The 26,375-nt window shown below is 43.5% G+C and overlaps 3 protein-coding genes across 6 annotated transcripts in view; 1 reads left to right on the top strand and 2 right to left on the bottom strand.

Annotated features, from left to right (window-relative positions):
• The window catches only part of rasgrp3 (RAS guanyl releasing protein 3 (calcium and DAG-regulated)), a 51,826-nt gene extending 38,524 nt beyond the window's left edge, over positions 1-13,302 (bottom strand). The window contains exon 1 of the mRNA XM_069719595.1: positions 13,163-13,302. The gene's annotated coding sequence lies outside the window, so the exon portion shown is untranslated. The remainder of the gene's footprint in view (positions 1-13,162) is intronic.
• The window catches only part of LOC138633387 (uncharacterized protein DDB_G0287625), a 231,828-nt gene that overhangs the window by 117,834 nt on the left and 87,619 nt on the right, over positions 1-26,375 (top strand). The gene's annotated exons all lie outside the window — the stretch shown is intronic.
• ltbp1 (latent transforming growth factor beta binding protein 1) overlaps positions 18,727-26,375 on the bottom strand; it is a 113,112-nt gene continuing 105,463 nt past the window's right edge. For all 4 annotated transcript variants that reach the window (XM_069719583.1, XM_069719584.1, XM_069719585.1 and 1 more), the window contains 4 exons: positions 25,226-25,396; positions 23,376-23,537; positions 21,055-21,204; positions 18,727-20,978 (listed from right to left, as the gene is read on the bottom strand). In XM_069719583.1, coding sequence (XP_069575684.1) covers positions 20,806-20,978; positions 21,055-21,204; positions 23,376-23,537; positions 25,226-25,396 — 656 coding nt within the window. In that variant the 3' untranslated portion in view covers positions 18,727-20,805. The remainder of the gene's footprint in view (positions 20,979-21,054; positions 21,205-23,375; positions 23,538-25,225; positions 25,397-26,375) is intronic.

Raw genomic sequence — 26,375 nt, 5'->3', positions numbered from 1 at the left:
TATAAAACTGGTTATAAAACCACAGACTGGATATAAAACCACAGACTGGAGATAAAATGACAGACTGGACATATAACTACAGACTGTATATGAAACTACAGACTGGATATAAAACTACAGCCTGGATATAAAACCACAGACTGGATAAATAACCACAGACTGGATATAAAACACAGACTGGATATAAAACTACAGACTGGATATAAAACCACAGCCTGGTTATAAATATACAGACTGGATGTAAAACTACAGACTGGATGTAAAACACCAGACTGGATATAAAACTACAGACTGTATATGAAACTACAGACTGGATATAAAACTACAGCCTGGATATAAAACCACAGCCTGGATATAAAACTACAGACTGGATATAAAACACAGACTGGATATAAAACCACAGACTGGATATAAAACCACAGACTGGATATATAAATACAGGCTGGACATATAACCACAGACGGGATATAAAACTACAGACTGGATATAAAACCACAGACTGGAGATAAAATGACAGACTGGATATAAAACTACAGGCTGGATATAAAACTACAGACTGGATATAAAACTACAGACGAGTTTTATTATTAGTTTTCTGGAGGTCCATCTGAAAATAATCCCTCATTCATTAGAAAAGAAGATTCAGAAAGACCTGTTTTTGGGGGTGTGTCTGTTTGATTGACAGGCCTGTGGTGCAGTCAGGTTACAGCTATAGGTGGGCGGGACGTAGTATCGTCAGGTTTCCAATCAGATCGGTCAGATCCACTGCTGGCTCCTCCCCCAGCTCATCCAAATATGGTCACTTCCTGCTCCAAACCGCTCTGAACTGTCCCGCTAACAATGTGGGCTTCATTGACAATTGGAATACTTTCTGTGGAAAACCTGGTCTGATCCGGAGAGACGGCATCCATCCTACTTTGGATGGTGCAGCTCTTCTTTCTAGAAATATGGCCATGTCTCTTAACAGCCCTAAAACCTGACATCCAGGGTTGAGGCCAGGATGCAGAGCTGCTCCTCTGCAGCTTCTTTAGAGCTGTCTCTCACCCAAAACCTTCAACATCCTATAGAGGTTGTGTCTGTACCCAGACCACCTGTATTTAAAAAACTCAACAAAAGATCTGTCAATAAAAATGTCATAAAAATTGACAGATTTTTGAAAACCCTGTCACCGTGGTAACCACACCCTCCATCTGGTTCTGTCGTATGGGATGGAAACTGAAAATTTAATTGTATTCCCTCAAAACCCTGTATTGTCGGACCACTTCTTATTAACATCTGAAGTTCCAATAATGGACTACACAGCATGTGGGAATAAATCCCACTACAGTAGATGTCTGTCAGATGATGCCGTGGCCAAGTTTAAGGAAGCAGTTACATGTTTATCCTCTTCGATGCCGTGTGTTAAAGCAGTGGAAGACATCTACGTTGATCTTAGTCCCACACAAGTGGATCATCTGGTAGAAAACACTGCAGTATCTCTGCTACAACTCTAGATGATGTCACCACTCTGAAGAAGAGAGTCATGAACCAGAGGAAGTTGTCTCCATGGTACAACTCAGAACTACGCTCTGCTAGGCAGCGACTAGAAAGATGGAAAGGAAATGGAGTTCCACTAATTTAGAAGAATTTCACCTGCCTGGAAGGAGAGTCTAATATTATATAAGAAAGCTCTTCGTAAGGCCAGAACTTTATATAATTCATCATTAATAGAGGACAACAAGAACAACCCCAGGTTTCTTTTCAGCACTGTAGCAGGCTGACAAAGAGTCCCAGTTCTGTTGAGTCCTCTATTCCTTCATTAACTTCATTAACTTCTTTACTAATAAAATTCTTACTATCAGGGAGCGAATCGGTCCGACCCTTCCTGACACCATCACCGATGTGTTGTTAAGCACAGCAGCCCTGAAAGCAACTGTAGGACCAGATGTAAACTTGGAACATTTCTCTCCTGTTGAGCTCTCTGAGTTAACTAGAATTATTTCTTCATCTGGATCCTCGAGCTGTCTGTTAGATCTCATCCCAACTAAACTTTTTAAGGAAGTCTTCCCTTTAATTAATACTTCCATATTAGATCAGATCAACCTATCTATTGTAACCGGCTATGTACCGCAGGCTTTTAAAGTGGCTGTAATTAAACCTTTACTTAAAAAGCCGACTCTTGATCAGCTGTTTTAGGAAACTACAGACCAATTTAAAACCTGATGTTTATTTCTAAAATCCTTGAAAAAGTTGTTGTAAATCAACTTTTTGATCATTTACAAAGGAATGATCTGTTTGAAGATTTTCAGGCTTTAGAGTTCATCATAGCACAGAAACAGCTCTGGTGAAAGTTACTAATGACCTTTTATTAGCCTCAGATAATGGACTCATCTCTGCACTTGTTCTTCTGGACCTCAGTGCTGCTTTTGATACGATTGATCATACGATCTTATTACAGAGATTAGAAGACGTTACGAGGATTAAAGGAACTGCATTAGACTGGTTCAAATCCTACTTATCAGATAGATTCCAGTTTGTCCATGTCAACAATGAGTCTTCCAGACAAACAAGAGTTAGTTATGGAGTTCCACAAGGCTCAGTGTTAGGCCCAATACGTTTTACTTTGTACATGCTTCCATTAGGAGATGTCATCAGGAGGCACTGCATCAACTTCCATTGTTATGCAGATGACACTCAGCTATATCTTTCTATAAAACCAGATGAAACTAATCAGTTAGTAAAACTTGAAGCCTGTCTAAAAGACATAAAGGCCTGGATGACCAAAAACTTCCTGCTTCTAAATTCAGACAAAACGGAAGTTCTTGTCCTTGGTCCTAAACACCTCAGAAACTCTTTCTGTAATCACTTAGTTACTCTAGATGACGTTGTCTTGGCCTCCAGCAAAACTGGGAGGAACCTTGGAGTCATCTTTGATGAGGATTTGTCCTTTAGACACCATATAAAGCAAATCTCCAGAACTGCCTTCTTTCATCTACGTAATATTAATAAAATTAGGAAAATCCTTCCTCAGCGTGACGCAGAAAAACTCATTCATGTGTTTGTTACTTCTAGACTAGATTATTGTAATTCCTTGTTGTTAGGATGTCCAAATTACTCATTAAAAACCTGCAGCTGATCCAAAATGCTGCAGCAAGAGTACTGATGGGATTTAACAAGAGAGATCATATTTCTCCAGTTTTATCTTCTCTTCACTGGCTTCCTATTAAATCAAGAATAGAATTTAAAATTCTCTTGATGACTTACAAAGCTCCACATGACCAGGCTCCATCATATCTTAGAGATCTTATAGAACCATATAATCCTAGCAGAGCACTTCTCTCTCAGTACGCTGGTCTACTTGTGGTTCCTAGAGTTTATAGAAGTAGAATGGGAGGCAGAGCTTCAGTTTTCAGGCTCCTCCCCTGTGGAACCAGCTCCCAGTTTGTGTTGGAGGGGCAGAAACCCTCTCTAGCTTTAAGATTAGACTCAAAACGTTCCTTCTTGATGAAGCCTATAGTTAGGGGTGGCTCAGGTAGACCTGAACCAACCCTTAGTTATGCTGTTATAGGCCGAGGCTGCTGGAGGACCTCGTTACATGCTGAGCTTCTTTTCTTTCCTCCTACTCTTTAACTGACTCATACCTCACCATCTTCTTCTCTCCCATAGTTTCTTCTTATTAGCTGTTGTCTCCATTCAGTTCCTTCACTCGTGTAGTTTCTGTTCTTTATTTTCCAGATGTCCCGTCATGGAGCTGCATGTCTCTGCTCTGCGCTTGTCGTCTCCACCAACAGTTCTTCTCTTCTATGTCTATGCTGTCCTTTTCTCTCTCTGCTTTCCTCTCACCCCAACCGGTCGAGGCAGATGGCCGCCCACCACTGATCCTGGTTCTGTTAACAGATGCTCCGCCCACCCCTGATCCTGGTTCTGTGAACAGATGCTCCGCCCACCCCTGAGCCTGGTTCTGTGAACAGCTGCTCCGCCCACCTCTGATCCTGGTTCTGTTAACAGATGGTCCGCCCACCTCTGAGCCTGGTTCTGTTAACAGATGCTCTGCCCACCTCTGATCCTGGTTCTGTTAACAGATGCTCCGCCCACCTCTGAGTCTGGTTCTGTGAACAGATGCTCCGCCCACCCCTGAGCCTGGTTCTGTTAACAGATTCTCCGCCCACCACTGATCCTGGTTCTGTTAACAGAAGCTCCGCCCACCTCTGATCCTGGTTCTGTTGGAGGTTTCTTCCTGTTAAAGGGAGTTTTTCCTCCCTCTGTTGGAGGTTTTTCTCCCTTAAAGAGGAGTTGTTGTTTTTTCCCTCCTAGCTTATGTGGGAATTGTTGAATTGTTGGTTTCTCTGTATAATATTGTAACGTCTTGCTGTAATGACTTTAATGTGTTAAGTGCCATGAAATAACCTGTGTTGTGATTTGGCGTTATATAAATAAAGTTGAATTGAATTGAACTAGCAAGATGGTGATGTACAGAATATAAACTGGAGGCTTAATGACATTCACAAACCAACGATGACATCACTGATGGTTGATGACATCACTGATGGATGATGACATCACTGATGGTTGATGATTGTGCTCGACTAAGTCTGCTGCAATGATCTCTGGAACAGTGGCTGTGGAGAGGTGACTCCGCCCCCACTGCTGCACAGAGTGCTGGCCACTTGTGCCGAGCCACAGTCGTGTTCTAGTGAATTTTGTGCAATTTGGACGTGTGACACGTTTAAAAGTAATGAAGATGAATAAAAAACGCAATCGGCTGTTCCACAGAACATCACAACAGAAGGAGTCTTCAGTTCCTGCAGCGAGCTGTTCTCAACAAACAGGGTTTGCACTACTTTTAACACAAAAAACGATTGAGTGCGTGGAAGGGCGGTGAAGATGACAACGACACCACAGCAGAGTGTGAAAGTAGCAGCTTAACAGAGTTGCTGATAGTTTGTAATGTTTGTTGAAACTGGTCAAACAGACCGATAGTCTAAAAAGAACCAACAAGAATATTGATAAAGAACCAGACTGATGAGAGTATGGATCAGGTGAAATTTAAATTGTAATCATACTTGTCCCCACAGCTGCCTGCTGAAGCCCAAAATTCAGTGAATATACAGTTTTACAACAAATAACTGCTGCTCTGAACCTTCGTCTGTAATCTAACTGACCGAGGAAGACTTTAGGAAGAAGATTTAAAACATTTGCACATTGACAGGTAGCTCATTGGGAATGGACAAGATGTGGTGATCTGGCTTCACACAGCTGGTAGGACGGTGGAAGCAGATGGTCTCTGTGTTTCTGAGTGTTCACAGTCAATCACACATCCTGTTTCATCACTGATGACTTGGCTTTCTTAATGTGAGATGTCTCAGCTCGTGTTCTTCATCAGCTGCTAATGAGATGAAACTGAAAGAGGAATGTGTGTTTCCACTAAACTCCAATATTCTCTGTCATTTGTGACTTGTTTGCAAGTTTCATCATCCTCAAAAATCCTTCCAGTACTCAGTGAAAAAAAGCATCATCATCATCATCATCATCATCATCATTATCCTCAGTAAATGATGTACCTGGAGAAAGACGGAGAGACTGCTGAGTTCTGGCCGGTCTGATGCTCCAGACTCAAACATGGCTATGGTTGCATGTGCAAGACACACACCCTCCCCATTATCCAGATAAATATGTTTAACATTATTTAATTACATATTTCAAAATAATTATGAAATAAAAACTGTTTTGGCAACATGTAATAAAAATGGTTTTAAACTTCTATTTGGTTAATTTCTGTGTGAAAACACACTGATGGCTTTAACAGCGCTGAACGACTCTTCACAGCAGCGACACCAGCGGGTTACAACTTACATTCAAATTTGTGTCCCTGCATTGCTGACGGTGCAATTTTCAGTTTGCCCAAACTTCCTGATCATGGATAACACATTCATTCCAATAAAAGCTGCACACTAAAAACAAAACACAGGGATGACAACATGCTCGTTTAGAGAGTTTCTGTGATTTCCTGCCAGCTGCCGCACACACTCACGATGTAAATTCATCCTGCAATACGTTTTACATCCATCAGAACACATCAGTAGGACAACCTGACCTCACACACATCCACACACACACTCACATAACCTTCAACATAATGCTTCACTCTGCCATCTTCGTGTTCATGCTCTTCCAGGAGACACAGTGAATAATTTAATAGACTGTTTGACAGTAAAGGCACGTCTCAGCTCCATTCCAGGAATGTTCTTACACACAGTCAACCGCAGATTAAGCTGCTTTTCTTTACATGTTTTCTGATGATATTTTGCTGTAATACTGATTTATTATCTCAGCAACAACATAAAAATGCTTTCATCAGGAGTAATGGGCTGTAAAATGTAGTTTGTGTTGACATTTCTGAACGCTTTTAGAATGAAAGCAATATAGATAATAATAGATCGATAGATCGATAGATCGATAGATAGATAGGTTTTTTTTTAAAACATTTAAACAAACAAGAAAACAGACAACAGTGTTATTGTTGTGTGATGAATTTTGCCAGAGGTGAGTTATTGTACAGTCTTATTGCAGTGGACAGGAATGATCTCCTGTATCAGGAATGATCTCCTGTGTCTGGAATGATCTCCTGTGTCTGGAATGATCTCCTGTATCAGGAATGATCTCCTGTATCTGTCCTTGTGACAGCGGAGCTGGAGGAGTCTTTTGGAAAAAGTACTCCTCTGTCCCTGCAGCAGGTGGTATTACCAGGTATTATTATAATAGTTTCCTCAGCGTCCTCCTCTCCACCACCTTTTCCAGACTATCAAGTGTGCAGCCAATGATGGAGCCGGCCTTCTTAACCAGTTTGTTAAGTCTGTTGGTCTGTTGTTAAGCCTCCCTGCCGCCCCCTCAGGACAGGGGTTAGGGTTCATCCCTTATACACCCAACCACTGACTCCTCCTCCCGTCCATCCCTTATGCTGTCAGGAGTCCTGTTTTCCTCCGTTTTGCCCCCGATCTCCTCTCCTCCTGTGTCCCCTCAGTCCTCTGTCTGCTTGTTCTGTGTCCTCCTCTTCTCACCTCCCGTGGAGGTGGCCCCTCACCAGTCCCAGCAGCTGCAGCCACTCACCCCAGATCACCACCTGCAGGTGTGCTGCATCTCCCTGATCACCTCCCCGGACTATATATACCCTGCCCCGGCACTCCTCTGGTGGTCAGTTCATTAGTTAGTCACCCATCCGTTCTCCGTCCGTCCTCCGTCCGTCCGTCCTCCGTCCGTCCTGTTCCCGTTCCTCCGGCTCCTGTTCCACCTGCATAGCTCCCTGTCGGAGTCACCAGTTGGTGGAGTTGCCCTCCCGACTCGGAGGATTATAGAATCTATTTTTTCCAGCGGATCTGTCCGCTGGTCTGCCGGCCAGCCGTGTCTCCCTGGATCAGTTGAGTTACCCTCCCGACTGGAAGCAAGTGGACACTGTAGGTGCCACCTTTTGGTTTGTTTTTTCATTTGTTTGTTTTTATTTATGGAAATAAAGACTGTATTTTGGAACCGATACCCGAGTCTGTGAGCCTGCATTTGGGTCCTGGTAAAACACCCACCACATAACATATACACCCAACCACTGCAGAGTCATCAGAGAACTTCTGCAGATGTCTCAACTCTGAGTTGTACTGGAAGTCAGTTGTGTAGAAGGTGAACAGGAAGGAGACAGAACAGTTCCCTGAGGAGCTCCAAAACCACTGACCACCGTATCAGACAGCACACTGCCCAGACGGACAAACTGTGGTCTGCCTGTCAGGTAGTCAGTGATCCAGGAGACGGTGGACGCGTCCACCCCCCCAACCTCCACCACCTGCAGCTTCTCACTCAGCAGCAGTGGTTGGATGGTGTTGAATGCACTGGAGAAATCAAAGAAAGTGATTCTCACAGATTCACCGGTTCCATCCAGCTGAGCTCATTGCAGCAGGTAGATGATGGCGTCGTCCACTCCCACATGAGGCTGGTATGCAAATTGCAGCGGGTCCAGTGAAGATTTCACCAGCGGCCTGAGGTGGGTCAAGACCAGCACCTTCATCACATGAGATGTGAGGGCAACCGGTTGGTAGTCGTTGAGGCCAGATGGAGTCGTCTTCTTCGGTACATGAACCAGGCAGGACGTCTTCCACAGCACCGGGACTTCCCCCTGCTTCAGGCTCAGGTTGAAGAGGTGTTGTAGGACCTCAGCCAGCTGGACAGCGCAGGTCTTCAGGACCCCGGGGCTGATGCCGTCAGGTCCTGCAGCCTTGCGCTGGTGGAGTCTCTCCAGCTGTCTCCTAACCTGGCCAGTCGTCACAGAGAGGGGTGTGTGTGTGTGTGGTGGGGGGGGGGTCGAGGTTTAGATGGAGGAAGAGCCCTTTGATATTGAGGGCTCTGTGTCCATGCAGCTCACCAGAGAGGACTGACTCTATGCAGTTCACCAGGGGGTGCAGAGGGGGGGGGGTGGAGGCAGCAGAGGTGTTTGGGAGGTGTGAGGTGTGGAGGAGACAGATGAGGGTGGTGAACTAAACCTGTTGAAGAAACAGTTTAGTTCATTTGACCTCTCCAGGGAGCCCCCTGGTTGTCTCTCTCTCCCCTTGAACCCAGTAATCTCCTTCATACCGGTCCACACCTCCCTCACGTTGTTCTGTTGGAGTTTGGCCTCCAGCTTCCTCCTGTCGGAGTCCTTGCACTCCCTGAGCTTCTCCTTCAGGTGGCGCTGCACTCTCCTGAGCTCCTCCCTGTCCCCAGACCTGAAGGCTGCTTTCTTCTTATTAAGAAGAACTTTCAGGTCACTGGTGATCCACGTCTTATTGTTGGGGAAGCATTTTACAGTCCTGGATGGTACAGTGGAGTGTTCACAGAATTTGATGTATTCTGTGATACAGTCCGTCCTGCTGTTGATGTCCTCCCCATGTGGTCCACACAGCACATCCCAATCTGTGGACTCAAAGCAGTCCTGCAGGGTGTCTTTAGCCTCCTGTGTCCACCTCCTCACAGTGCTGGTTGTTACAGGCTTGTCAGGATCCCTGTCTGACCCTGGTGTGTCTCCCTCTGTTTTGTCCCCAGTCGCTTCTCCTCCTGTGTGCTGTCAGTCCCCTGTCTGTTTGTTATTGTTTTCCCATGTGTTCTGTGTCCTCCTCTCCCCGCCTCCTGTCACCTCCCCTAGCCACACCCCTCACCAGTCTGAGCAGCTGCCACCACTCTCACTAATCACCACCTGCAGGTGGCTCATTCCACTGATCACCTCACTGGACTATATGAACCCGGTGTCACCCGGTGTGACCCGGTGAGGTTGTCACTGCCAGTCATGTCTGTCCCTCCCTCCCTCCCTCCCTGTCTCCGTCCCTGTCTCCGTCCCTGTCTCCGTCTCCCTCCCTCCCTGTCTCCGTCTCCCTCCCCCCTCCCTCCCTGTCTCCGTCTCTGTCTCTGTCTCTCTGTCTCTGTTCCTGCTCCCGTTCTGCTACTAGCCAGTGCTACAGTCCATGCTGCCCGGTCACTCCAGTACCCAGTCTGTTGCTGCTCGCTGTAGAGGACCTCGGGATTTCCCCAGTGGTTAAAGTCTCCAGTAACTGCCAAAAATGCACCGGGATGCTGAGTATGCAGTTTGGACACAGTGGAGTGGATGGTGTCCACTGCTGCCTCTGTGTCAGCTGATGGAGGAACGTATACAGCGATAACAATGGCGGACGAGAACTCCCTCTGCTAATAATACGGGCGCATCCCCACAGCTAGAAGTTCAATGTCCGGGCTACAGAACGGTCCTGAAGCCGGGTACAGCCGCGCTGTGGTCCGGGAAATGTGAGTGCAGCCATGTCTCAGTGAAACACAGGATGCTGCACTCCCGGTATTCCCTCTAGGTCTTTACCAGCGCGCCGAGCTCATCAGTCTTATTGGCCAAAGACCTCACGTTCCCCATTAAAATCGCCAGTACCGATGGTTTGTATTTCCTCCTCTTCGCCTTCATCTTACCGCCAGCTCTGCAATCCCGACTTCTCCGAAGTTCCTCCGGGATTTCAGGCCTCGCTCCGGGCAGCAGCAGCGGTTTATGAGCGCAATCAGCTGATCGCGCAAGTAAACAATGCCCCCAGTCCACTGTGCATGGCTCTCCGTTACAAAGAGGTAAAAAAGTAACAGAAAAGCCACCAGAAAAGTGGAAAAGTTACGGTCCATTGTCTGACTGTCACTTAACAATTAACATGAAGGCCAATATTTGCTCCTTTCGCTTGTGATTTGTCTTCAGGAAATCCTGGAAATAATCTGTCTTCAGCTGCTGGGTGCTCAGTTATGTTCACTACTTCATCTTAACTGTGTCTGTGCCACCCGGTATCACAGCAAAGTGTGACATGGACACGCCTTGGCCTGTCTCTGCGTTGAAGTTACACGTTTTCCTGCAGTGGACGAAAATTAAAACTACTGCATGCGTAGAGCTGTGTGATTTACAGGAAAATTTCACTTTTCGCTAAAACACAAGGTTGGGGTTATTGAGTAAGTTCATGGTTGGAGTTAGAAAACAAAAAACAACTCAACAAAAACTTTGTCACCTCCTGGATTCAAACCTCATCGTCTCACATGGCAGCATGTGACTAATGCCAACAAACCCCTACTTCTCCTAATACCCCCACCTGTCCTGTGTTACCTCTGTTGCGGGGCCTTGGTCACATGATCCCGCAGCAGAGGCTAAACTTGCGTGCGTGTAAGTTTCACGCTTTCAAAACTTGTAACTGTCACGCCGAGACAGGCTGAAGCGTGGCTATTTCTCATTTTGCTGTAGTGGACTGTTTCAGTGATTCGTGCAGAGTTCAAACTGAGCCATAAAACAAATATAAACATTTCTGGAAAAATATTAGTGAGGTTAAAGTTAAACACTGAAAAAAAAGATTCTAATCAAGTGGGTTTTTTTCTGAAAATGTAAGTCACTGTTGCACTTGGTTGCTTTCTATTGTGTGTGTGTGTGTGTGTGTGTGTGCGTGTGCGCGTGTGTGTAAACCTCATTGTTTACGTTTTCATGATTGTCTACTTGTGACATTCAAATTCCAGCAGTGTTTGTGACAGCAGAGACAGATAAGTTCATCTGATGTGTCGTCACGAGGTCTCAGAGCAGCTCTGTGATCAGAGGACGAGCACTCACATGCACAGCCATGAATAAACCAGGGCACGCTTCTTATTTCAGCTGTTTGGGATCAAACAGGAGAAATAAATCTGAATTAATCACACTGTCATCTGGTAGAACTGTAACAAAATGGTAAACAGAAACGTGATAAACTGTCCTGGACCTTTGTGAAGCCCTTTAGAGTTCAGGGTGAGGACAAGTTGTTGTACAAGAATCAAATGGATCAGGAGCGCACCGTTTCACTTCATTCGCTGAACCCAAGTACAACACTTCACTGTGTTTTTACCTTGCAAACATGAACATGCACACTGGACACACATCTGCAGCCGGAGAATAAAGAAGAACCTCTCGGTTTCCTTTTCACCTGTTCTTCAGTGTGTCTCTGATCCACAGGCTGATAGACTGATGTACAATTATGGTCTCTTCATCTGAGAACATCGTTTTGCAAAACGTTGGGACGCTGTGTAAAATGTAAATAAAAACAGAATGCAATGTTTTGCAAATCACATAAACCCATATTTAATCATTAAATCCAGAAGTAACCACACATGTCGACGCTGCAGCCAGGCTGTTGGCTTCATGAATAAATGGACCTGCTTTATAAACCCAGAGTCAGATTACCGTCAGCCCATTATGTGCAGTTTCTCAGGTGACAGCCAATGAGAAAATTATTCTGATCAGGTGATTCACGTGTCGGTCGTGCTGCTGCTTGTTTTGAATTTATGCAACTGCAGCAGATTGTTGAAAACACGGAGTTTGATTCAACTTGGAGTTTACAGCCAATCAAGAGACCTTTCTGACTCCGAAAATGATGCAGAGACTTGAATGGTTTATAAAGTGTGTCACTGTCTTCAACTAAAACTAAACTGGACACTTGTTGTGGGCATGTAAATAAGGGTCTTATTTCCTTTTTTGAGTTTTTCACAAACAAACTGTCAGAAGGTCGCAATGGTTTTCTAGTCCGTGTTTGTGTACATGTACCTGCTATTGTAGTATGAATAGATATGTACAGTCCATCCTCCAGCCTCCTCTGTTCCATAATAAAAAATAAAAACGGACAAATTCTTTGTCAACTACACTACAGACAGCAGAAGAAGAGAAGAAGAACATTTACTTGGTGAGGAGTCTGTCCAGACTGACATTAAAACTGTAACAGTATTGTGAAAAGATTAAAGAAAGTCATCTGATAACTCTCCTGCATGTTGAGCTAGTAAAGAGTACAAATCTACACAACACAACACACCTGTAAGAGACGTTCAGGGTCCTGATCTCAACACACCTGTAAGAGACGTTCAAGGTCCTGATCTCAGCACACCTGTAAGAGACGTTCAGGGTCCTGATCTCAACACACCTGTAAGAGACGTTCAAGGTCCTGATCTCAGCACACCTGTAAGAGACGTTCAGGGTCCTGATCTCAACACCACGAGTCCGCGTGGAGTTCCAGACTGAAGACACTGAGACCGTCTGAGTCCTCAGAGAAGGTGTGTTAACTTCTCCAAGATGGAGGCTCACCCAAAATATTTATTTGATTTAGTTTTTTCTCTCTTTCGAGTTAACTGATTAAAAACCATTAATGTCAATTCTTGAAAAAAATATCCTCACTTTAGTGTCTAAAACCTTTTTCACAGGACTGTACATATGTTAGATATAAAACTGGCACAAGCTGCCACGATATAAAATAATACTAATATCTAAAACTAATTCTGAAAAAGTGTTTGTGTTTGTTGGTAAATACAATAAATAATATGGTAATTGGCCTTGTTCATAATGATTTCATTCATCATAAAAGCACAGTTTATATAGAAGTAAAATTTGACATCAAAATGATTGTAATTAATGGATTCACACTTTCTTTGTGTTTCATAAAACTGAAACACAATCCTGTAATCAAACAAGTTCTGACAAATCCAACATATCGGAGATGATTCATGTCCATCCAAAGCAGCAGAAAGGTGTTGTTAGAGAACATGAAAGTTCACCTTCCACCTGACTTCAGCAACACATTTTGATTCCAGATTTTACAATGCCAGCAGCTGATTGGACGACACAAACATTCAGGTATCCACATATCCTCCTTACCTCATCTGAGACTTGTAAACACGTCCATGAGTAGATCCACCTGTTTGTTCCTTCACATCAAAACCCAAATCCACCAGGATCCACCGGTCCTACAGAAAGCTGCAGAGTCCTCCAGCCGTCTTCAGATGTCCTGTGTCCCTCGGAGGCTCTTCGTCTGTCTCAGCGCTGCTGCGTCTTCAGCCACCTCTGATCCTAGTGTGGGAGTTTGTTTGTCCAAACGGCCACTAGACTTCCTGCTATTCTTCCCAACTTAGTTTTCCTGCCTGTGTTGGTCGGACGGGTCTAAATATAGAGACCACACAAGGTAAAGTGCAAAAAGGCAGAGCAGGAAATGGAGCACAATACGCTTGTGCGCACGTTGGCGTTTGTTTCTGCGTGTCTTCCTGTTTCAGACTCCAGAAACCGTCGTGATAACGTTGTCCAGTGAAGCACAAAGTGGACGAGCTGCTCTTTATTTTCTAATTGTTGTGATAGAGTGATAGAAGCAGTGCATCTGTGTGGTTGTGCGGGAGGGCCGGCCGGCCCATGTTCCCCTCGCATGACGTGGTCCACATTGTTTTGTCTCTCTGGGCTTCTAAAAATGTCCGTGGAACAAAAGCAGTGACAGAACATCCTGCTGCCGCCGGACAGAAACAACTCAACTCCAGCTTTTATTGTCTCATTTCAGCATACAGGCTTTTATTGTCTCATTTCAGCATACAGGGGGTGGGTGGGGTGGGGGAGGGTTAGTGGGGGAGGGCATATTATGGGGGCGCAAAGTGGTTCAACTTTGAAAAAAAAGGGTGATTGCAGCTTGAATGAAAGACGGATACATTTTAGTGGAAAAGTTGGGATGAAAATGGAAGAATTAAAGTTTTGCACAGAATCTTTAATTAAATGCAGTTGGTATGAAAATACGATGAAGATAATACTACAACCTCAAAGGGAAGGTTGATATATTTTCTAGCCATCTATATCTATATTGCTTTTATACTCACATGTCCATATCACCTCCTAAACTCCACATTAATCTTTCTATTCTAAAGTTAAGGCTTCAACAACTTCACATAATCAGAACAAAGTGTCTCTTTTCATTAAAAAAATAAGTAATAAGTTATAATAATACAACCTGTAAATTACTGTAGAATTATGTTGAGTGAATCAGTTACAGATCAATTTACTGCAACTTCAGAAAACAAGCAAACAAACACAAAACACGAGTAATCTAACAAACATCTTCACAAATCTATACGACATTTAGAAAAGCTGCAGCACAGATGGCAATATTCATGTTTCCAGGGGACCTGATAAACTGCTGAACACGTCTGGGACTCACTGCTTCTTCCTGCTCATTGGACCAGCAGTGATCTTGATGATGTGACAGCTGATCGTCACACTTACAGCAACTAAATCAGCTCAAGTCAAAGGCTCAGACTTCTTCAGGGACATGCAGCCAAACAAAGTGTGTCATTCCATCTAATGTCTGTTGAGCACAATCACGCTCCTGGAGAAGAAGGAAGCAACAACCTTAATGAGTCAGTACTCAGTTACGTTGTTGGATAAACATCAGCTCCTGGGTGACACCTGTTTTTGTGACAACTGGTCCGTGTGTTTGTGATTTCCCCTCAAACGTGAGAAGAGAACACGTTAAATTTGATATCAAACTCTGGAAATTGTCCACAGAGACCCTTGAAATGCTTCAGAAAATCTACGGCGATAAAGAGATGAGTGACATTCACGTTTCACGAGGGGCGGAGCTTCACTGTCCAAGACCGAAGAAGGCGTCAGGTCAGGAGACACCAGGTGAGTTTTCAGAGTCAGACTGTCGACACCGAGCTCTACTGGACCTTCTGAGGGGAAACATTCATTGCTAACCACCTGAAATGTGGCACCGTGGCAACAGGCTTCTCCACCATGACAACATGCAGCTCACAGCTGGTTGAAAACAGGCAAGTTCCTCAACCACAACAACACAGTTGTAGCTCCGCCCCCCCTCCCTCCTGTTGGATTCCTCTCCCTGTGACTTCTTTCTTTTCCCCAAAAAATTTGATTGGAGCTCTATGCTCAGATTTCAGGTCCATGATGAAACTGTAAATGTGGTGATGGACCAGTGGTCATGAACACTGATGAAGGTTTCTCATCCTCGTGCTGTGTGCACATTAATGTGCTCTACTCTGTGTGCTCAACAGCAAGTCTGAACTTCTTGATTGCACCTTAAAACAACTAAATTTAATAATTGAATATAAACCACAGGGCTGTTGCTCATTCTTGTGAACAGATAAATGAAGACTCAGAGCTGTTGTGCACTCACAGGTCAACACTCAACCGATGTACAAACATCCAACAGTCATAAGAAATTAGAGTTAAAAGCTAAAAATGTCCTTGACTCTGCTGACTGTTCGTCTGCGGAGAGTGAAGCCACACAGAAGCTTTTTCCACCAACATGCAGCAAACTTCAGCTTTGTTTGTTGGCAAACTGGAGTTAGAAACCCTGAGAATAAAACAGCAGGTCTCTGGAGGCTGAAAACTTCAATACAGACTGTTTGGGTTCAAGGTTCGGGTTTAAATGTGTATTCAAGCTTTAAATAATTATTTCTGTGAACTAACCTTCAATACGACAGTTAACAACCAGGAGTCAACATCTGTGTTCAGCCATCCAAATGATGAGATGTTTGTCAGCAGACCTGAGGTCAGCAGTCACCTGCAGTCATGCTGTTCTGGTCTCTGAAGGCTTCCACCAAACACAGACCGACTTCATCTACAACACGTGACACCACTTATTGCTGAAGTGGAGAAAAGAAACACCAAAAGCTGAAACTAAATTTCAAACAGACATCACCTGCTGAAAGTCACAGCTGAATATATGTAAATGTTGCAGTTTAAACTGTGATGAGACATTGAGAGACAACAGAAGAAGAAGAAGAAGAAGAAGAAGAAGAAGAAGGAGAAGGAGGAGGAGGAGGAGGAAGAGAGGCACAGGAGCACCTGCTTGTGGCCGAGCAGATGCTCCTCGCAAGATTTCTGACAGGAGTGAAAATAATTATCAGAAGAGTTGTCCAAGAGACAAGGACCCTTATGGAGAGCTTCAGAAAGACCTGGAAGTAGCGGGTACAATTGTTTCAAAGAAAACAATCAGTAATGTACTCAACCGCCACCACGGCCTGTCTGCACGCTCACCACGCAAGACTCCATCGCTGAAGAAAAAGCATGTTGAAGCTCGTTTAAAGTTTGCTGCACAACATTTGGACAAGCCTGTGAAATACTGGGAGAATATAGTCTGGTCAGATGAGAGCAAAATGAACTGTTTGGATGCCATAATACACCATGTTAGGAGGACAACACTGCACATCACCCTAACAACACCATACCAACAGTAAAGTCTGGAGGTGGGAACATCATGGTGTGAGCTGCTTTCAACATACGCTACTGGAAAACTTCACAGAATTGAAGGAAGGATGAATTGAAAAATGTACCGAGACATTCATGATAAAAATCTGTTGCCATCCACCATCCTGGTCTGCTGCCATCCACCAGGATGATGAAGATGAAACGAGGGTGGACATTTCAGCAGGACAATGATCCCAAACACAGCCAAGGAAACTCTCATCGGTTTCAGAGAAAGAAAATAAAGCTGCTAGAACGGCCCAGTCGATCACCTGACAATAAAAATAAATTAATAGATCATCCTTTTGGAACTTAGATAAAAACTTCATTATGTGATCCAAAATATTTAACAAAAATACATACAAATACATACGATAAAACTGTCAAACTGTAACATGTCTAAAATACGATAAAACTATCAAAGTGTAACATGTCGTCTAAAATACGATAAAACTGTCAAACTGTAACATGTCGTCTAACATACGATAAAACTGTCAAACTAACGTGGCGTCAAACATACGATAAAACTGTCAAACTGTAACGTGTCGTCTAAAATGTAATAAAACTGTCAAACTAGTGTGTCGTCCAAAATATGATAAAACTGTCAAACTGTAACGTGTCATCTAAAATATGATAAAACTGTAACATGTCGTCAAACATATAATAAAACTGTCAAACTGTAACATGTCGTCTAAAATATGATAAAACTGTCAAACTGTAACGTGTCATCTAAAATATGATGAAACTATCAAACTGTAACATGTCTAAAATATGATAAAACTATCAAACTGTAACGTGTCGTCGAACATACGATAAAAATGTCAAACTGTAACATGACTAAAATACGATAAAACTGTCAAACTGTAACATGTCTAAAATACGATAAAACTGTCAAACTGACGTGTCGTCAAACATACGATAAAACTTTCAAAATGTAACGTGTCGTCTAAAATATAATAAAACTGGAACATGTCGTCAAACATAATAAAACTGTCAAACTGTAACATGTCGTCTAAAATATGATAAAACCGTCAAACTGTAACATGTTTAAAATACGATAAAACTGTCAAACTGTAACGTGTCGTCTAAAATATAATAAAACTGTCAAACTAGCGTGTCGTCTAAAATATGATAAAACTGTAACGTGTCGTCTAAAATATAATAAAACTGTAACATGTCGTCAAACATACGATAAAACTGTCAAACTGTAACATGTCGTCTAAAATATGATAAAACTGTCAAACTGTATCGTGTCGTCTAAAATATGATAAAACTATTAAACTGTAACGTGTCGTCTAACATACGATAAAACTGTCAAACTGTAACATGTCGTCTAAAATATGATAAAACTGTCAAACTGTATCGTGTCGTCTAAAATATGATAAAACTGTCAAACTGTAACGTGTCTTCTAAAATATGATAAAACTGTCAAACTGTATCGTGTCGTCTAAAATATGATAAAACTGTCAAACTGTAACGTGTCTTCTAAAATATGATAAAACTGTCAAACTGTAACGTGTCGTCGAACATACGATAAAAATGTCAAACTGTAACATGACTAAAATACGATAAAACTGTCAAACTGTAACATGTCTAAAATACGATAAAACTGTCAAACTAACGTGTCTAACATACGATAAAACTGTCAAACTGTAACATGTCTAAAATACGATAAATCTGTCAAACGTGTCGTCAAACATACGATAAAACTGTCAAACTGTAACGTGTCGTCTAAAATATGATAAAACTATCAAACTGTAACGTGTCGTCTAAAATATGATAAAACTGTCAAACTGTAACGTGTGTGTAAACAGCAGTGACTCATTCAGTGCGTCAGATACATGAATTGGACACGAGTCCACAACTACCTTCATAAAAGGGATATAATTCCATAACAAAAATTATTTCAGAACTAAAAATATGATTGCTAACATTTTAATAAACAAGAACATGTATATCTTTATCATCGTAAAGAAACGATAAATAAACATCATTTGGCTTACCTTTCTGCTTTCCATAAAATGTGCGTGCTGCTGTGTTGGCCATTTTGGATTGAGATGAAGTTCTCTCCCTATCACACGACATACGAGCAGGGGGTCCAGGATGTCTTCTTTAAAATACAGCATGTTAACAAAACATCCAAAATATCTGGAAGAATACATGATTCAAACAGTAACAACAGACCAGCAGCGGACGTTATATATCACAATTTGTGGTTTATTATCACGTGGTTTAATGTACATTGTGATATGAATCCATAGAAAAAGCTATTTATTCATGTACAAATTACAAATACATCAGCCGTTTTCTCCTCTCTTCTTTTTAAATGTACACAAGGCTCTTCTCTCCCGTCGCTGTCCCGTAGCAGCTTTACAACCTGGCAAGACTTTGCAGTGAAACGAAGATAAGAAAATAGAAATAAAGAGATGGACGTCCCCTCCGAGCACACGGCGACGGACACCAGGTAACAGCTGGGTAACAGCTGGGTAGAACCTCTGACTGCATCTGACCACGGTTACACAAGAGACAAAAACCCACAAAAAGCTTATTCCAAAAGACTTTACATCAGCATTCCTTTAGTACAATAAAATGTGCGTCTGACATGGTTTGGTGACGAGAAGCAGCAGACAAAGGGAGCAACACCTGGCCTCTTCACAGAATTAAATATCCACTAAACAGTCTGACTGGGTACAAAATACACCTGGATCCCCCAGCACAAGTCCATCGGGTTTGTCCTTCCGTTAAATGACACATGAAACTCCACAAAATAACAACATACACTTTATACAACAGTGAGCACCACGTTAATGAATCTTCATCTCAAGTAAATGTTTCATTTAGTGAGGATGTTATACAGTGCAGAGTATATGGGCTTGGATTAAGTGTGTGTGTGTGTGTGTGTGTGTGTGTGTTGTATTTCTATACTTTTAAGAAGCAGCTGTCTCCTCAGTGAAGTTCAGTTTGAAGACCGCTGGCTGATCTACACGTCTCCATCGGTTCAAAGCTGTCGGGCAGCGACTCATCAGCTGTTAATAATACGTTTTAAAATGACTCTTGATATTTATCACGTCGAGGCAGAGATCAATGTGACACTACGTCATCCAGAGAGAGGAGTGACACGAGACGTCATCCAGAGAGAGGAGTGACACGAGACGTCATCCAGAGAGAGGAGTGATATACGAGTCACTCCAGCAGGCAGATTAAAAGCTGTTGGTTGGACTCGGTCAGCCATGCTACCAAAACATCTGTTGGTCAGTCCAAACTTTGGTCCAGCTTACTTTGGAAATGGAGCATCGCAGCTATGGGATGGATTGTCATGAAGTCATGCACTGACTTTGTTGACCCTTTGACCTTCGCTTTAGCACTACTACATAGTTTTCATGGTCTCCAGTCCATGCAGATGTTCATGCTCCTCTCAGGATGAACTGTAAGAACTTTGGCGAACCTGACTTTTCTTTTTTTAGATAAACAGCTGTAATGTATAGAGTTTAAAATAAGTGGATCAAACACACCTGCAGAGCTCCTGACAGTCCCATCATCGTGCTAATTAGCCAACATAGATGACGAACATGACGCCTGCTAACATCAGTGTTCTACATTTACCTTCCCAGTCCAGGAACCTTCAGAGGAACCAGGCTGACAGACTGTTTTCATGGAAGACATTTCCATACAGAAAATCCCCAAACAATAATGATAATACGGCAACAGTATTTTAAAGTAAGAGGATGTTAAAATTGTGTGCGTGTCTCTGTGTGTGTGTCTGTGTGCGTGTGTGTCTGTGCGTGTGTTGTTGTAGAAGTCAGTATGCATCTTACAATATCAGGCTCTTCTTACTCAAAACATTTACGAAGTCTTTATCTGAAAATATCCCCATTAGAAAACCACTAAACTGAAGAAAGTATAACATATCATGCAACAAATACAGTAAAGAATCCATAAAGGTGTAAAGTTGACAGATAAGGATTTGAAGACATTTTAAAATGATGAACTGACATTAGAATCAGATTAATGTCGATTTTTGGAGGTTTGATTTTGATTGTGGGAAATGATTGTTAAGATTTAAAAGGTACAGTCCCTGATGGCGTCGCTCCAGGTCACTGTTGATTGGTTGACTGTGAACCGGTTGGAGAGCTGCTGGATGCCGAAACACTTGGAGGTTTCTGCTGAGGATTTGGTGACTGAGTGTAGTCAGTGGACATCCTCACAAGTATAGTAATACAAGCCTCTGCTCGTGTTTGTGGTTTTGGTGTCTGTTGTCGCCCCCCAGTGTGCGTCCGTGCTCACTGCGAGTGTGTGGATGTGTGGTGTGTTTCTCCCTCCACGCAGTAGTTGGGTTTGCTGGAGGCCCTGAAGCCCGGCAGACACACACACTGGTAGGAGCCCACTGTGTTGATGCACTTTGCATTTTTACACAGCGACATGTGGCTGTTCAGTTCTGAACACTCATTCACATCTGTGGACGGAGGAAGAAGAGGCGTCAGCAGGATGTGTGGAGAGTTGCTGGTTGTGGTTGAGTGTGAGTGTCTTACCGATGCAGGCCATGCGGGACATGTCCAGGGTGAATCCGTCCAAGCAGTCGCAGGTGTAACCCTCCTGAACCCGCACACACCGACCGTTCTCACAGCCGTTCAGGATCCCACATTCCTCCGCTTGCAAACCCTCGAAGGCCTTGTATGGATCTGCAGCACAAAAACAGAGTCACACAGGTTTGAGTTCAAAAGAGGATGTTTTGTGTCTTTTTAATGCAGCATAAAATGCAATCAAAAATCTAATACCAAACTAGTGAACTGAGAATTAAACTATCTGCATTGTAAACAAATGACCTCTCAGTTGGGCTTATGAAGCCTCTTTATTACGTAACAAATACTTTTGATTGTAAATCAGACCTCTTTGGTTGAGATTCAAAAAACGTTTGCATCATAGGAAAATTTGGAAATGAACTTTTCCCTGTTGCACCATTAACAGATTTTAAAGGGTCTGAACTGATTCAGGGCAGCACAGTGGTGCAGTGGTTAGCATGGTCACCTCACAGTAAAAAGGTTCTGGGTTTGAATCCCGGCCTTCCTGTGTGGAGTTTGCATGTTCTCCATGTGCCTGCGTGGGTTCTCTCGGTTCTCCAGCTTCCTCCCACCATCCAGAAACATGAACCTCAGGTTAACTGGTGGTTCTACAAATGTCCCTGAGGTGTGAATGGTCTTTGTTTCCATCTGTCTCTATGTGTCCCTGTGATGGACTGGTGACCTGTCCAGGTGAACCCTGCCTTCACCCAATGTGAGCTGGGATAGGCTCCGCCCCCCCGTGACCCTGTTTAGGATAAAGTGGGTATAGATGATGGATGGATGGATGGATGAACTGATTCAAGTTTTTATTTCCAGCTCTTAAACATAACTTCAAACCGAGATGACTTGTTGGTAAACTGATATACTCCTGGTAATACTGAAAGTCTCAACCTCATTAAGTGCATTTAGATGACATATGATAATGAATTGGAGCTATGCAAATATAATTGAACCGTATTAATGAGTACCAGAAACTGGATCAGCACCCATTGAAGGGTCTCATTCTAACTGTTGTCACAAGATGGCAGCAAAGTGCTGTCAGACATGTCAGAAGCTGCACTCTGGTTGGCCACAACATTACCACTGATTGTCCTGTTACAACTGCACCTGTGGAGGGGGAGGGGAGGGAGGACTCAGGCAACAAGGGAACAGTCTCTTCTTGATGTTGGTGTGTTGGAAGCAGTAAAAACAGGCAAGAAAAAATGATGAGTAGATGTCTGAGTCAAAGCAAGAGACTTGTCGGACGTGACTCCGAGAAGATTGTTAGAGCCGTGATGTTTTCTCAGAATGTTCCCCGAAAGTTAAGAGTAAATCTTTGAAGATGTTTTGTGAACAAGTTTTATCTTTACAGAGAGCTCCTCAAGTGAAAAAGGAGGGAGGAGGACATGAAGAGTTTCTTCATCAGAGAAGAAAACTGCTGAAGTCCAGAGCAAGCTCAGAAATATTGTTCGGACTGAAGGAGGTGGATGAAAGTCTCCAGATTGTCTGCAGGATGTTTGTGGAGGATCTCAACAGCACAAGAACACAGACATGAAAGAGATGATGTTTGGTGACTGCAGTCTGTTCAACCTTCATCAGCAGTCATCACACACAGACTCATCATCACATGCAGTTTTTTGGATCAACCAATCACATCTTTTAAAAGGATGTGTCGTCTAGCAACTGTCCTTTCCTTGATCACCGTCATTAAAAAGAAGCTCAAAGCATCAGCGGCGTCCTCCCATCTCTAAACTTCTCCATTCAATGTGCGACCACCAACCACGCCTCACTTCACCTTCTTAAGCCAACAATAACAACTCTTTTGATGTCAAACCGTTTCATCCAGACTTCAAGCATTTCTTTTGTTTTATGGAAAGGAGCTCATCACTTCTACCTTGAGCTGCAGAAGCAGCTCTCAGATCCTTGACTGGCGGGTTGGAGCTCCACCAACTACAGACTCCCTCCCTCCCATCAGCACCCCGTCATCCTCGTCCTTGGGTTATCTAGTCTTACAAAACCATCTCAAGATGTGGTGTTTCACTCTCCAAAGAGAAAACCTCAGTCGCCATCTTGGCGCTGTAGAGGAAGGGGCGGGGCCACCGACGTAAAGAATTTTCAAATTAAAAGCGTGTGAGGAAGCTGCAGCTTCTCCTGAACACAAATTGTTTATTTTCCACTGCTGCTGCTGGACAGAATAATCAGTGTGTTTGTGGAGTGATAAACAGAGGACACAAAAACACGTTGATTTCTGGGTAAAATCATTCAAGCTGGTGATGTGTTATGATATAAATGCAGAAAATAGAAACACTCACGCTCTTCATTCTCATAAAAGGATGGGATGGGCTGCTCCTCAGGTGACGGTGAATAGTCTGGACTCACTTCATATTCATGAACTGGACCGGCAACGAGGGCATCATGACCGTACGGCCGCCGACCGCCACCCAGAGGAAGGTTACACATGGACGCATAGTCGTCTGGAAGAGAGACAGAGAGGACATACATCACTGAATGAGACATCTCAGGAGCTGTAAAAACTACAATATAAGATATTAATTATTAATTTTACAATGAAGTGGTCTGAGGGGCCACAGACAGTAGGCGATGTGTGTAGTTAGTATTGTGTGTCATTGGTGTTGATTTACATGGAAACTGTGAATATGGAAGTCAAGGTTGGCCAATATTAATACAAAAATGTCCAAATATAATCGAGTTTTCATCTGATTAAACACTGGAGTATCAGAAGTAACTTCAATGCACATTAGCAGGTAAACATGAAGCCTAATCAGTAACATCCACTGGCGGTTTATCATTACGGGTCACTGAGGCTCCGCCCCCTCCAACATTGAGGAAAAATACTCCTTTAACATGTAAAACATAAATGAATGATGTAATAATCGTTTGCTGGTAAAAGCCACCTGGTTGTCTGCCAGTCTGTAATCATTCAATAAAAACTATTTACAGATGTATTCAGTTCATTTCTGTGTAAATAATCTACTTCTACAACCAATGAGAGTCAATGAAGTCCTTCAACTTGTGACTAATGTGATTGGACAACTGTCGACAGCGTCTTTCAGGTTCACCTCACCATCATGACGTCATCACACGGTGACTCCTGCTTCTTTCTGTCTGACCAGCAGTGGAACAGAAACTTAGAGTGGAACTGAGGAAAACTCAGACGAGTACTCAGCTGAAACTGTAGATAATCTACTTTAGATGAGTATCATCCGAGTAAATGTGTAATTTTCCGTGTTGATGAAGGCTTCTAACAGACACTAGCTGTTTGCACACATCAGGCAGCTACACACAGAGCCCCGCCTCCTGGTTTACACACACAGAGCCCCGCCTCCTGGTTGACACACACACACACACACACACACACACACACACACACACACACACACACACACACACACACACACACACACACACACACACACACACACACACACACACACACACAGCCCCACCTCCTCGCTGGCACACACAGAGCCCCGCCTCCTGGTTGAAGAAGTGATGAAGATCATCTCATAAATAAGGTTCATTATATGTCATCAAGTAATTTCAATGTCAGGAGAAATCATTAAAATGAAATTAGAAGTGTAATTATCATTTAGTCGTACATAGTCAACCAAATGTCACTGATTAAATTATTTCAGATTAATTTTGGAAGTCCTGAAAAGTAAACATTGACTCTGAACAAACTGTCTTTTAATCTTTTACCTGAAATGAATGCAGCGGCTAAACGACTCAGATCAACATTTAACTTGCCAATTGAATTAAGAGTCTCTGCGCTGCCGTCCCTCAACTCATTAAGGGACATCATGACAGGAGTCCATGTGAAAACGACAGACGAATGAATGTTTTGTTTGCTGTAAATCATCTGGTGGCTGTTGTTTGTTTGTTTGACAGATAAACTTCATAAAACCAACTGTCAGTAATAGAACACTGAATCCAATAAAAAGTCATCCAGCAGGAGGAAACGTGTTCAGATATTTAGTTCCTTCATAAAGGACGATCAACATCAACAAGATCATCAACGAGGAGCCGACTGATGATTAATAATCAATAAGAAAATTCATATTGTGTGTGTGTGTGTGTGTGTGTGTGTGTGTGTGTGTGTGTGTGTGTGTGTGTGTGTGTGTGTGTGTGTGTGTGTGTGTACCGGTGTCTCTGCGTGGACATAGAGCACAGTCCATGCCCCAGGCGTCTCCGTAGAGACAGCAGCACTCTGTGTAGGTGGTCTTCCTGTTGTGTCCCAGCGGCTGAGTGCAGGTCAAATATTCAGTCACCGTCTGCCAGCAGATTTTCCAGATCTGCTGCTCCTCATGTTGCTCTGAAACACACAGTTAGTAAATACACAACGTTCCCGATCACAAGTTCACTTTCCTTCAAAATATCATTTATAATTAAAACTGCAAGCAGTGATGTACGGGCCCTCGAGCCGTTTGGCCACGCCCACTCGCAAAACACATCAGATGTATGGTCTCACCACGCCGGATGTATGTGACACGTTTCGTGAGGTTTCAAGCATCCTTTGACCTTAAACATCAACTTCCTGTGTCTAAATTTCACTTCTCTGGACCCTCTACAATTTGCGTACCACCCTCGTGTGGGAGTGGACGACGCCATCATCTACCTGCTGCAACGAGCTCAGTCTCACCTGGATGGAACCGGTGAATCTGTGAGAATCACTTTCTTTGATTTCTCCAGTGCATTCAACACCATCCAACCACTGCTGCTGAGGGAGAAGCTGCAGGTGGTGGAGGTTGGGGGGGTGGACACGTCCACCGTCTCCTGGATCAATGACTACCTGACAGACCACAGTTTGTCCGTCTGGGCAGTGTGCTGTCTGATACGGTGGTCAGTGGTACTGGAGCTCCTCAGGGAACTGTTCTGTCTCCTTCCTGTTCACCTTCTACACCACTGACTTCCAGAACAACTCAGAGTCAAGACATCTGCAGAAGTTCTCTGATGACTCTGCAGTGGTAGGATGTATAAGGGATGGACGGGAGGAGGAGTCAGTGGTCGGATGTATAAGGGATGGACGGGAGGAGGAATACAGGACAGTAGTGGAGGACTTTGTGGAGTGGGCTGGTAGAAATCACCTCCTCCTGAACGTGGCCAAGACCAGAGAGATGGTGGTCGACTTCAGGAGGAAGAGGACGGCTCCACAACCGCTGAGAGTTCTGGGAGAGGAGGTGGACATGGTGGAGGAGTACAAGTACCTGGTGTCTCCATGACAACAGACTGAACTGGAAGACCAACATCAACGCTGTCTACAAGAAGGTGATGAGTCGACTCTTTTTCTTGAG

This window comes from Brachyistius frenatus, unplaced genomic scaffold, assembly GCF_029030835.1.
Source record: "Brachyistius frenatus isolate BFR_SWC_R1_liver_20210118 unplaced genomic scaffold, ASM2903083v1 Contig_218, whole genome shotgun sequence".
Classification (NCBI taxonomy): domain Eukaryota; kingdom Metazoa; phylum Chordata; class Actinopteri; family Embiotocidae; genus Brachyistius; species Brachyistius frenatus.
Note: the sequence above shows the minus strand (reverse complement) of the source record. Positions and strands in the feature narration are given on the sequence as shown.